Source organism: Hemitrygon akajei, chromosome 12, assembly GCF_048418815.1.
Source record: "Hemitrygon akajei chromosome 12, sHemAka1.3, whole genome shotgun sequence".
NCBI classification, from domain to species: domain Eukaryota; kingdom Metazoa; phylum Chordata; class Chondrichthyes; order Myliobatiformes; family Dasyatidae; genus Hemitrygon; species Hemitrygon akajei.
Window position 1 is genome coordinate 450,774 of NC_133135.1, and position 12,787 is coordinate 463,560.

The 12,787-nt window shown below is 42.9% G+C and overlaps 1 protein-coding gene across 2 annotated transcripts in view; it reads right to left on the minus strand.

Annotated features, from left to right (window-relative positions):
- Window positions 1-12,787, minus strand: part of LOC140736658 (guanine nucleotide exchange factor VAV3) — a 464,504-nt gene that overhangs the window by 263,561 nt on the left and 188,156 nt on the right. For both annotated transcript variants that reach the window (XM_073062466.1, XM_073062465.1), the window contains exons 7-8: window positions 4,635-4,703; window positions 4,179-4,282 (exon numbers count right to left, since the gene is read on the minus strand). In XM_073062466.1, the coding sequence (XP_072918567.1) occupies window positions 4,179-4,282; window positions 4,635-4,703 (173 nt within the window). The remainder of the gene's footprint in view (window positions 1-4,178; window positions 4,283-4,634; window positions 4,704-12,787) is intronic.

Sequence of the window (12,787 nt, forward strand, 5' to 3'; positions counted from 1 at the left end):
GGTTACCAAACTCCAGGAAAGATGTAAATGTTTGAAGATTGCAGAGAAGACTTCCAAGGGTGCTGCCGGGACTTTAAGATCTGAGTTATAGGGAAAGGTTGAATGGGTTAGGACTTTATTCCCTAGAACATAGAAGACTGAGGGGAGATTTGATAGAAGTATACAAAATTATGAGGGGTATTGATAGAGTAAATACAAACAGGCTTTTTCTACTGAGTTTGGGTGAGACTACAACCAGAGGTCATCAGTTAAGAGTGAAAGGTGAAATGTTTAAGGGGAACATGAGGAAAAATGTCTTCACTGAGAGGATGGTGAGCGTATGGAATGAGCTGCCAGCAAAAGTGGTGGATGCAAAGTCAATTTCAACATTTATGAGAAATTTGGTTAAGTACATGGATGGGAAAGGTCTGGAGCGCTATGGTCTGGGTGAAGGTCAATTGAACTAGGCAGATTAAAGTTTGAGCTCAGACTAGATGGGCCAAAATGCCTGTTTCTGTGTTGTAGTATTCTTAGACTTGATGACTCTATGACCCTCCATCACTGCATTTCTGAACAGTTCATGAACCCATGATTGTTACCTTGCTATTAACTATACCCACCTCAACACTTCCTCTGGCAGCTTGTTCCATATACTCACCACCATCTGCATAAAAAGTTGCCCCTCATATCCATTTTAAATCCTTTGCCCTCTCACCTAAACCTTTGCCTGCCCAGATCTGGACTTCCCTACCTTGAAGAAAAGACTATTACCATCCATCTGATCTGTGCCTCTCATAATTTTAAACATTTCTATAAGATTAGCCCTCATTCTCCTTCATTTCAAGAAATAAAGATGCAGCCTGGCCAACCTCTCCCTGTAACTCAGGCTCTCTGTTTAGCTGGGACTGTTTTTTTCCTGGAATGCAGGAGGCTAAGGTTTGACCTTATACAGATTTCTAGAAATAAGATGGATTCCCTTCATCTTTAAGAGTCTAAGAGCCTCTTAAACTTGTTACTGAAAACATTTCAGATGCTGAGGGGGAGATGTGGAGGTGTTCCACCAGTGGGAGAGTCTCGAACGAGGGGTTACAGTTACAGGATTAGGGGGATAGACATTTAAAACTGAGATGTCTGGAGACTTCTCATAGAGGGAGGGTAATCTAAGGGGCAGAAAACACTGGTGGGAGTTGTGTACAGGCCACCTAACAGTAGTAGTGAGGTTGGGGATGGCATTAAACAGGAAATTAAAAATGCGTGCAATAAAGGAACTGTAGTTATAATGGGTGACATCAATCTACATATAGATTGGGTGAACCAAATTGGTAAGGGTGCTGAGGAAGAGGATTTCTTGGAATGTATGCGAGATGGTTTTCTGAACCAACATGTCGAGGAACCAACTAGAGAGCAGGCCATTCTAGATTGGGTATTGAGCAATGAGGAAGGGTTAGTTAGCAATCTTGTCGTGCGAGGCCCCTTGGGTAAGAGTGACCATAATATGGTGGAATTCTTCATTAAGATGGAGAGTGACATAGTTAATTCAGAAGCAAAGGTTCTGAACTTAAAGAAGGGTAACTTTGAAGGTATGAGACGCGAATTAGCTAAGATAGACTGGCAAATGATACTTAAAGGGTTGACGGTGGATATGCAATGGTAAGCATTTAAAGATCGCATGGATGAACTACAACAATTGTTCATCCCAGTTTGGCAAAAGAATAAACCAGGGAAGGTAGTGCACCCGTGGCTGACAAGGGAAATTAAGGATAGTATCAAGTCCAAAGAAGAAACATATAAATTAGCAAATAAAAAGCAGCACACCTGAGGACTAGGAGAAATTCAGAGACCAGCAGAGGAGGACAAAGGGCTTAATTAGGAAAGGGAAAAAAGATTATGAGAGAAAGTTGGCAGGGAACATAAAAACTGACTGTAAAAGCTTTTATAGATATGTGAAAAGAAAAAGATTGGTCAAGACAAATGTAGGTCCTTTACAGTCAGAAACGGGTGAATTGATCATAGGGAACAAAGACATGGCAGACCAATTGAATAACTACTTTGGTTCTGTCTTCACTAAGGAGGACATAAATAATCTTCCGGAAATAGTAAGGGACCGAGGGTCTAGTGAGATGGAGGAACTGAGGGAAATACATGTTAGTAGGGAAATACATGTTAGTAGGGAAGTGGTGTTAGGTAAATTGAAGGGATTAAAGGCAGATAAATCCCCAGGGCCAGATGGTCTGCATCCCAGCGTGCTTAAGGAAGTAGCCCAAGAAATAGTGGATGCATTAGTGATAATTTTTCAAAATTCCTTAGATTCTGGATTAGTTCCTGAGGATTGGAGGGTGGCTAATGTAATCCCACTTTTTAAAAAAGGAGGGAGAGAGAAACCGGGGAATTATAGACCAGTTAGTCTGACATCGGTGGTGGGGAAAATGCTAGAGTCGGTTATCAAAGATGTGATAACAGCGCATTTGGAAAGACGTGAAATCATCGGACAAAGTCAGCATGGATTTGTGAAAGGAAAATCATGTCTGACGAATCTTATAGAATTTTTTGAAGATGTAACTAGTAGAGTGGATAGGGGAGAGCCAGTGGATGTGGTATATTTGGATTTTCAAAAGGCTTTTGACAAGGACCCACATAGGAGATTAGTGTGCAAACTGAAAGCACACAGTATTGGGGGTATGGTATTGATGTGGATAGAGAATTGGTTGGCAGACGGGAAGCAAAGAGTGGGAGTAAATGGGACCTTTTCAGAATGGCAGACAATGTCTAATGGGGTACCGCAAGGCTCAGTGCTGGGACCCCAGTTGTTTACAATATATATTAATGATTTAGACGAGGGAATTAAATGCAGCATCTCCAAGTTTGCGAATGACACGAAGCTGGGCAGTGGTGTTAGCTGTGAGGAGGATGCTAAGAGGATGCAGGGTGACTTGGATAGGTTAGGTGAGTAGGCAAATTCATGGCAGATGCAATTTAATGTGGATAAATGTGAGGTTATCCACTTTGGTTGCAAGAACAGGAAAACAGATTATTATCTGAACAGTGGCCGATTAGGAAAAGGGGAGATGCAACGAGATCTGGGTGTCACTGTACACCAGTCATTGAAGGTGGGCATGCAGGTACAGCAGGCGGTGAAAAAGGCAAATGGTATGCTGGCATTCATAGCAAAAGGATTTGAGTACAGGAGCAGGGAGGTTCTACTGCAGTTGTACAAGGCCTTGGTGAGATTGCACCTAGAATATTGTGTGCAGTTTTGGTCCCCTAATCTGAGGAAAGACATTGTTGCCATAGTGGGAGTACAGAGAAGGTTCACCAGATTGATTCCTGGGATGGCGGGACTTTCATATGAAGAAAGACTGGATCGACTAGGCTTATACTCACTGGAATTTAGAAGATTGAGGGGGGATCTTATTGAAACGTATAACATTCTAAAGGGATTGGACAGGCTAGATGCAGGAAGATTGTTTCCGATGTTGGGGAAGTCCAGAATGAGGGGTCACAGTTTAAGGATAAAGGGGAAGCCTTTTAGGACCGAGATGAGGAAAAACTTCTTCACACACAGAGTGGTGAATCTGTAGAATTCTCTGCCACAGGAAACAGTTGAGGCCAGTTCATTGGCTATATTTAAGAGGAAGTTAGATATGGCCCTTGTGGCTAAAGGGATCGGGGGTATGGAGAGAAAGCAGGTACAGGGTTCTGAGTTGGACGATCAGCCATGATCATACTGAATGGTGGTGCAGGCTCGAAGGGCCGAATGGCCTACTCCTGCACCTATTTTCTATGTTTCTATGTTTCTATCTCTGGAATTCTCCACCCCAGTGAGCGTGGAAAGTGGGTCACTGGTGTTGGGAGGATATAAAGAGAAAGGAGAGAAATGATGGGGTACTGAGGGTGATTGGAAAACTAGCACAGCAGAGATGCGGCATGAGAGATATCAATCATGACTGGAAGTATTGGATCAGCCCATGATTGAATGGCGGAGCAGGCTCGATGGGCCAAATGGCCTACTTCTGCTCCTGTATCTTATGGTTTTATGATTGCATTCGCTGGTGGGTTTGAGTGACCTCCTCCTGCTCCTATTCTCATCTGTTCTTGTGTGACAGAAGGGGAAAAGCAAACTTAGTCTCTAGTTTGGCAACTCTCATAATTTTATCAACAATTCAAACAAACTCTAGAAATGGCCCGACCAGAGGAGTTACCTCTCCTTGTACTTGAGGAAGACCTGGTAGAGATTCTGCTGATTTTTGGACAGGATAACAGACTTCAGTTCCATATTCAGATCCCTGTGGACATTAACCAGAGCCTGGGCAGAGAGAGGTAGGATCTCAGCAGTTGTCACAATCAATCTGGTCCTCAGTGCATTCTGGTAATTAACTGCACATTGAATATATATCCAGGGAGCTTCAGTGTATATATCTCATACACCAGAATGTATTTATAGTCACATTCTAATGCACACTCATTCTCCAGCACAGCCTCTTGCACACTTACTCACTCCTCTCATTCCACACATTCCCTCGCCTTCCTCTCCTTCACACACCATCACTCACTTCAATTCAGGGCCCATCACACTCGATCTCACCACTTGTCCTCAGCTCTCCCTCCCCCAATCTCCCATGTCCCTACTGCCCCTCTGTCACTGCCCAAGTCCTCACCTCCATGTTGATGAAGATTGTTTCCATGTCGGCCACTGTTAAATATTGTCTCAATGGGACCATGAAATACTGTAACACAAATATGGTTTGGATTGAGAGCCTCATCCAGTCACCCCCAGACCCCTGAATGAGGGTGGGGCCAGCCCTTTAACCTCCTGATTGCCCAGGGATGATCCCACCCATTATGTAACCACAAATGCAGAAGGAATCTCAGGGGATCAGAGAACTAGATTTTGGAGTGATTGGTGGTGGTGGGGGTGGGGGGTGGTGGTCATGGATATGATAGAATGAGGAGGGCTGGGAAGCAAATTTGTAGGTGGGAGAATCCTAAAGCCACAGAGCAATATAGCAAGGACACAGGACATTTAGTCCATTGAATTTATGTTAACCACAGTGGCTATCCAATTTCCTGTATTGGCCTGGTATATCCCTCTATGACCTACCACTCTTTGAGGAACTCAGCAGGTCAGGCAACATCCCTGGAAATGAACAAACAGTCGACGTTTTGGGCCAAGATGCTTCATCAAGACCTGAAAGGTGAGGGAAGATGCTGGAATAAAAAGGTGGGGGAAGGGGAAGGAAGACAAGCTAGAAGGTGATTGGTAAAGCCAGGTGGGTGGGATAGGTATAGGGCTGGAGAGGAAGGAATGTGATAGGGGAGGAGACTGGACCATAGGATAAAGGGATGGAGGAGGGGATTCAGGGTGGGATGAAAGACAGGTGAGATGAAGTAAGAGGCCAGAGTGGGAAATAGTAGAAGAAGAGGGGTGAGTGGAGGGGAAAACATTCTGGAAGGAGAAATCAATTCTCATGCCATCAGGTTGGAGGCTACCCAGATGCAATATGAGGTGTTGTGCCTCCACCCATCTTGGCACAAGAGGAGACCACGGACTGACATGTTGGACAGGAATGGAATTGGCATTAAAATGTTTGGCCACCGGAAAGTTCCACTTTTGGGGGATGGAGCTGAGCTGCTTGACAAAGTTGTCCCCCAATTTATAACACGTTTCACAAATGTAGAGGAGGCTGCATTAAGAGCACCAAATACAATAGACAACCCATGTAGATTCACAGGCAAAGTGTTGTCTCACCTTGAAGAACAGTTTGAGGCCCTGAATGGAAGTGAGGGAGGCAGTGAATGGACAGGTATAAGACTTTGGTTGCTTGCAGTGATAGTGCCGGGAAAGAGACTAGTGGGGAGGGATGAATGGACAAAGGAATCACAGAGGGAGTGATCCCTGTGGAAAGCAGAGGGTGGGGGGGGGGGGGGGGGAGGAAGAGATGTGTTTGGAAATGGAAGAAGTTGTGAAGAATGATGTATTGGATATGGAGGCTCATGGGGTGGTAGGTAAGGACAAGAACTCTATCACTGATAAGGTTCAGGGAAGATGGGTGAATGCAGATGTTTAGGAAATAGAGGAGATGCAGGTGAGGGCAGTATCAATGGTGGAGGAAAGGAAAACCTGTTCTTTGAAGAAGGAGGCCATCCCTGATGTCCTGCAAAGGAAATCCTCACCCTGGGACAGATGAAGTAGAGACGAAGGAACCAAGAAAAGGAATAGCATTTTTACAGGAGACAATGTGGGAAGAGCTATAAGACCATAAGATATAGGAACAGAATTAGGCCATTTGGCCCATCAAATCCTCTCTACCATTTCACCATGGCTGATTCAATTTTCCTCTCATCCCCAATCTCCCACCTTCTGTCCATGTCCCTTCATGCCCTGACCAATCAAGAATCTATCAACTTCTGCCTTAAATAAAGATACAGACTTGTCCATCAATAAGTCAAAGACACCATTGTTTCTGTGAAGAGAAATCTGCCTGGAAAATCTGTTCAAGTTCTTTGAGAAGTAACCAGCAGGGTGGACAAAAGAGAAGCAGTGGATGTCATGTATTTAGATTTTCAAAATGCATTTGGTAAGATGCCAGACATGAGGCTGCTTAACAAGATAAAATCATATGGCATTACAGGAAAGATACTGGCATGGATAGAAGAATGCCTGACAGGCAGGAGGCAGCAAGTGGGAAAAAAAGGGGCTTTTTCCGTTGGCTACCAGTGACTAGTAGTTTTGCTCAAAGGTCAATATTGGGACCACTACTTTTCACATTGTTTGTTAATGATTTAGATAATAGAATTGATAGCTTTGTGCCAGAGTTTGCTGATGATATGAAGATAGATGGAGGGGTAGGTAGTGCAGATTATTATTTAAATGGTGAAAGATTGCTGCATGCTGTTGTGCAGAGGGACTTGGGAGTGCTTGTGCATGAATCGCAAAAAGTTGGCTTGCAGGTATAACAGGTTATTAAGAAGGCAAATGGAATGTTGGCCATTACTGGAGGGATTGAATTCAAGAGCAGGGAGGTCATGCTGCAACTATACAGGGTATCGGTGAGGCTGCACCTGAAGTACTGTGTGCAGTTCTGGTCTCCATACTTGAGGAAGGATATACTGGCTTTGGAGGCAGTGCAGAGGAGGTTCACCAGGTTGATTCCAAGGATGACGGGGTTAACCGATGAGGAGAGATTGAGTCGCCTGGGACTATACTCTCTGGAGTTCAGAAGAATGAGAGGGGATCTTATAGAAAAATAGAAAATTTTGAAAGGGATAGATAAGATAGAAGTAGGAAAGTTGTTTCCATTGGTAGGTGAGACTAGAACTAGGGAACATTGTCTCAAGATTCAGGGGAGAAGAATTAGGACGGAGATGAGGAGAAACTTTTTTTCCCAGAGTGGTGAATCTGTGGAATTCTCTGTCCAGGGAAGCAGTTGAGGCTTCTTCACTAAATATATTTAAGATATAGTTAGATAGGTTTTTACATAGTAAGGGAATTAAAGGTTATGGGGAAAAGGCAGGTAGATGGAGCTGAGTTTATAGACAAATCAGCCATGATCTTATTGAATGGCAGGACAGGCTCGATGGGCCAGATGGCCTACTCCTGCTCCTATTTTTTATGTTCTTATGTAACATACAAGGAAGCCAAAGCTAGTGGTAAGATAGAGGATTGGGAAGATTTTAAAAATTTGCAGAAGGAAACTAAGAAAGTTATTTGGAAGGAAAAGATGAATTATGAAAGAAAGCTGGCAACTAATATCAAAGAAGATACTAAAAACTTTTTTAAGTATAAAAAAGGGTAAAAGAGAGTTGAGGGTAGATATAGGACCAATAGAAAATGAAGCTCAAGATATTGTAATGAGAGATGCAGAGATGGCAATGGAAGACATCTGCAGTATACCAGACATTCAAGAGTGTCAGAGAAGTGAAGTATGTGCAGTGAAAATAACGGCTGAGAAGGTGCTCAGGAAGCTTAATGGTCTGAGGGTGGATAAATCTCCTGGGTGGGAGTCAGCAGAAAGGAAACTATAGCCCTGTTAGCCTGATATCAGTGGTTGGAAAGTTGGTAAAATTGACTGTTAGGGATGAGACCAAAGACAGCACGGTTTCCTGAAAGGAATATCCTTCCTAATCTACTGTAATTTTTTGAGGAAATTACAAGCAGGGTAGACAAAGGAGATGCAGCAGATGCGGTATACTTGGATATTCAGAAGGCCTTTGACAAGGTGCCGCACGTGAGGCTGCTTAGCAAGATAAGAGCCCATGGAATTACAGGGAAGTTACTAGTGTGGATGGAGCATTAGCTGATAAACAGAAAACAGAGAGTGGGAATAAAGGGATCCTATTAGAACCATAGAACACTACAGCACAGTACAGGCCCTTCAGCCCTTCATGTTGTGCTGACCCATATAATCCTTTAAATAAAAGTACTAAACCCACACTACCCCGTAACCATCCATTTTTCTTTCATCCATGTGCCTGTCCAAGAGGCTCTTAAATACCCCTAATGTTTTAGCCTCCACCACCATCCCTGGCAAGTCATTCCAGGCACTCACAACCCTCTGTGTAAAAAACTTACCCCTGATGTCTCCCCTAAACTTCCCTCCCTTAATTTTGTACATATGCCCTCTGGTGTTTGCTATTGGTGCCCTGGGAAACAGGTACTGACTATCCACCCTATCTATGCCTTTCATAATCTTGTAGACCTCTATCAAGTCCCCTCTCATTCTTCTACGCTCCAAAGAGGAAAGTCCCAGCTCTGCTAACCTTCCTTCATATGACTTGTTCTCCAAACCAGGCAACATCCTGGTAAATCTCCTCTGCATCCTCTCCATAGCTTCCACATCCTTCCTATAATGAGGTGACCAGAATTGAACACAATACTCTAAGTGTGGTCTCACCAGAGATTGTAGATTCTGGCTGGCTGCTGGGTACCAGTGGAATTCCACAGGGGTCGGTATTGGGATTGCTGCTTTTTACAATGTATGTCAATGAATTGCACAATGGGATTAATGGATTTGTACCTTCCAGTTACCTGTTTGAAGTTTTGGATTTGATCATAAAGTTTTTCCTTGTTTTTTTTGCTTTCACTCTCAGTTTGAGCTGCCCAGTTCCTTTTTCTTTTTTTTCTTTTTTTTTGTGTTTTGGGGGTTTTTTTCTGTACATTTCAATTATAAAAATTCCTTTATCTTTTTTTTCTTTTTATGGATAAGAGGAGAATCAATTACCTTTCTCTTTATTATATACTGTTAGATTAATACTATGTTTGATCTTGATAACGTTTATTTTTTCTTTTATTCGAACTGCTATTGATATAGATATTTGTGATAATTCTCCTCTTGTTTATATATATATGTACTTTTTTATTTAACTAATAAAAAGATTGATAAAGAAAGAAGGATTTGTGGCTAAATTTACCGATGATACAAAGATAGGTGGAGGAGCGGGTAGTGTTGAGGAAACAGAGAGCCTGCAGAGAGACTTAGTTAGTTTAGGGGAATGGGCAAAGAAGTGGCAAATGAAATACAATGTTGTAAAGTGTATGGTCATACATTTTGGTAGAAGAAATAAATGGGCAGACTATTATTTAGATGGGGAGAGAATTCAAAATGCAGAGATGCAAAGGGACTTGGGAGTCCTTGTGCAAGATATCCTAAAGGTTAACCTCCCGGTTGAGTCGATCGTGAAGAAGTCAAATGCAATGTTGACATTCATTTCCAGAGGTATAGAATACAAGAGCAGAGATGTGATGTTGAGGCTCTACAAGGCACTTGTGAGACTACACGGAGTATCGTGTGCACTTCTGGGCTCCTTATTTTAGAAAGGATATACTGACATTAAAAGGGTTCAGAGAAGATTCACAAAATGATTCCAGGAATGAAAGGGTTACCATATGAGGAATGGCTGGCAGCTCTTGGGCTGTATTCCCTGGAGTTCAGGAGAATGAGAGGAGATCTCATAGAAACATTCCGAATGTTAAAAGGCCTGAACAGATTAGATATGGCTAAGTTATTTTCCATGGTAAGGGAGTCCAGGACAAAAGGGCCCCACTTCAGGATTGAAGAACGTCCATTTAGAAAAGAGATGCAGAGAAATTATTTTAGTCAGAGGGTGGTAAACCTGTGGAGTTTGCTGCCACGAACGGCTGTGGAGGCCAAGTCAATGTTTGCATTTAAGGCAGAGATAGATAGATTAGCCAGGGCATCAAAGTGTATGGGGAGAAGGAAGGGGAGAAGGGATGACCGGAAGAATTGGATCAGCCTATGATTGAATGACGGAGCAGATTCGACAGGCCGAATGGCCTACTTCTGCTCCTATATCTTAGAGTTTTAAGGAGATCAGGTAATTATTTAAATGGTAAAAGAATGTTGACCTTCATTGTTAGAGGAATTGAATTCAAGAGCAGGGAGGTTATGTTGCAAATGTATATAGAGAATGGTGAGACTGCATCTGGAGTATTACATACTGTTCTGTTCTCTTTACTTGAGGAAGGATATACTGGCTTTGGAGGTGGTGCAGAGAAGGTTCACCAGGTTGATTCCAAAGATGAGGGGGTACACTATGAGGAGAGGTTGAGTTGCCTGGGACTGTACTCACTGGAATTCAGATGGATGAGAGGAGATCTCATTGAAGCATATAAAATTATGAAAAGGATAGATAAGATAGAGGCAGGAAAGTTGTTTCCACTTGTAGGTGAGACTAGAACTAGGGGACATAGCTTCAAAATTCAGGGGAGCAAATTTAGGAGAGATGAGGAGGAATTGCTTTTTCCAAAGATTGGAGAATCTGTGGAATTCTCTGCCCAATGAAGCAGTGGAGGCTATCTCTGTAAATATACAGTATTTAAGACAAGGCTGGATAGATTTTTGTACAGTAGGGGAATTAAGGGTTATGGGGAAATGGGAGGTAGGTGAAGATGAGTTCATGGTCAGATCAACCATGATCTTACTGAAAGGCGGAGCAGGCTAGATGGGTCAGATGGCTGACTCCTGCTCCTATTTCTTATGCTTTTATTTATATCTCAGAAGTGATGTGTTGTCATTGGAGAATCCAGACGCGGTTGGTGAGGATGTTTCCAGGAATGAAGGGGTTAACATAGCTTTAGGCCTGTACTCACCGGAATTTAAAAGAATGTAGGGGATCTAACTGAAAGCTACTGAATGCTAAAATGACTAGATAAGAGTGGATGTGGAGAGGCTGTTTCCTATGGTGGAAGTATCCAGAACTAGAGGACACAGCCTCCAAATTGAGGGGTGACTCTTTAGAACAGAGATAAGGAGGCATTTTTTTAGCCAGAGAGTAGTAAATCTGTGGAATACTCTGCCACAAACTGCGGTGGAGGCCAAGTTCTTGCGTATATGAAGGCAGAATTTGATCATTTCCTCATCGGTCAGGCCATCAAAGGATATGACGGGAGGCAGGTGTATGGGATTGAGCAGGATCCAGGATCAGCCATGATGGAATGACGAAACAGAGCGATGGGCAGAATGGTCTAATTCCGCTCCTCAATCTTACTGTCGTAAGGCGTGAGTCCTGAGGCTCCTATAGCTTCTTCCTCATGGCAGCAATGAGAAGACAGCATGACCTGGGTGACTGGTTGGTTGATTGATTCTGGATGCTCCTTTTCTGTGAGAATTCCCTGTGTAGATGTGCTAAATGATGGGGAGTGTTTTATTCATGATGGACTGGGCTGTATCCACTACTTTTTGTAGGCTTTTCTGTTCAAGGGCATTGGTGCTTCCATACCAAGCTGTGATTTAACCAGTCAATATAGTCTCCACCACACATCTATAGAGATTAGTCAATGTTTAAATACATTAGATGTCATGCTGAACCTTATCTTTGCCTCTCATAATTGGAATATTTTGATATGGTCGTCCATAATTTTCTCACATTCCAAAGAATGAAGACATTGTCTACAGAACCTCTTCTTGTTACTCAGGGCCACAAGTCCAGGCAACAGCCTGCTAAATCCTGTCTACACTCTTTCCAGCTTAACCATGTCTTTCAATCAAAATTATGCACAGCATTCTAAGTGTGGCCTCACCAACTCCTATACTCAGTGCCCTGAACGATGAGGGTCAGCATACTAAATGCCCTTTTCCACCACTTACAATGAACTATGTACTTGTACTCCTTGGGTCCCCTATTCCATTATACTCCCATGTGGCCCACCATTCACAATGAGAGTCCTACACTAGTTTGACTTTCCAAAATGCATCACTTGCATTGATCTATATTAAATTCCATTTGCCACTCCTCAACCCACTTCCCTAACAGATCAAGAATTCCCTGTAATCTACAATAACCTTCTTCACTATCAACACCACCTCCGAATTCTGTGTCATTTGCAAACTTACTAATGAAATTGGCTGTGTGGGAGAAGACAGAGAGTGGTAGTGGATGATTGCTTCTCAGACTGGAGGCCTGTGACTAGTGGTGTGCCTCAGGGATCTGTGCTGGGAGATTGTTATTTGTTGTCTATATCAATGATATAGATGATAATGAGGTAAATTGGATCAGCAAGTTTGCTGATGACTCTAAGATTGGAGGTGTTGTGGACAGCGAGGAAGGCTTTCAAAGCTTGCAGAGGGATCTGGACCAACTGGAAAAATAGGCCAGAAAATGACAGATGGAATTTAATGCAGACAAGTGTGAGGTGTTGCAGTTTGGAAGGACAAATCAAGGTAGGACATACATGGTAAAAGGTAGGGCACTAAAAAGTGTGGAGGAACAAAGGGATCTGGGAGTTTAGATACATAATTCCCTGTAAGTGGTGTCACAGGTAGACAGGGTTGTAAAGAAGGCTTTTGGCATC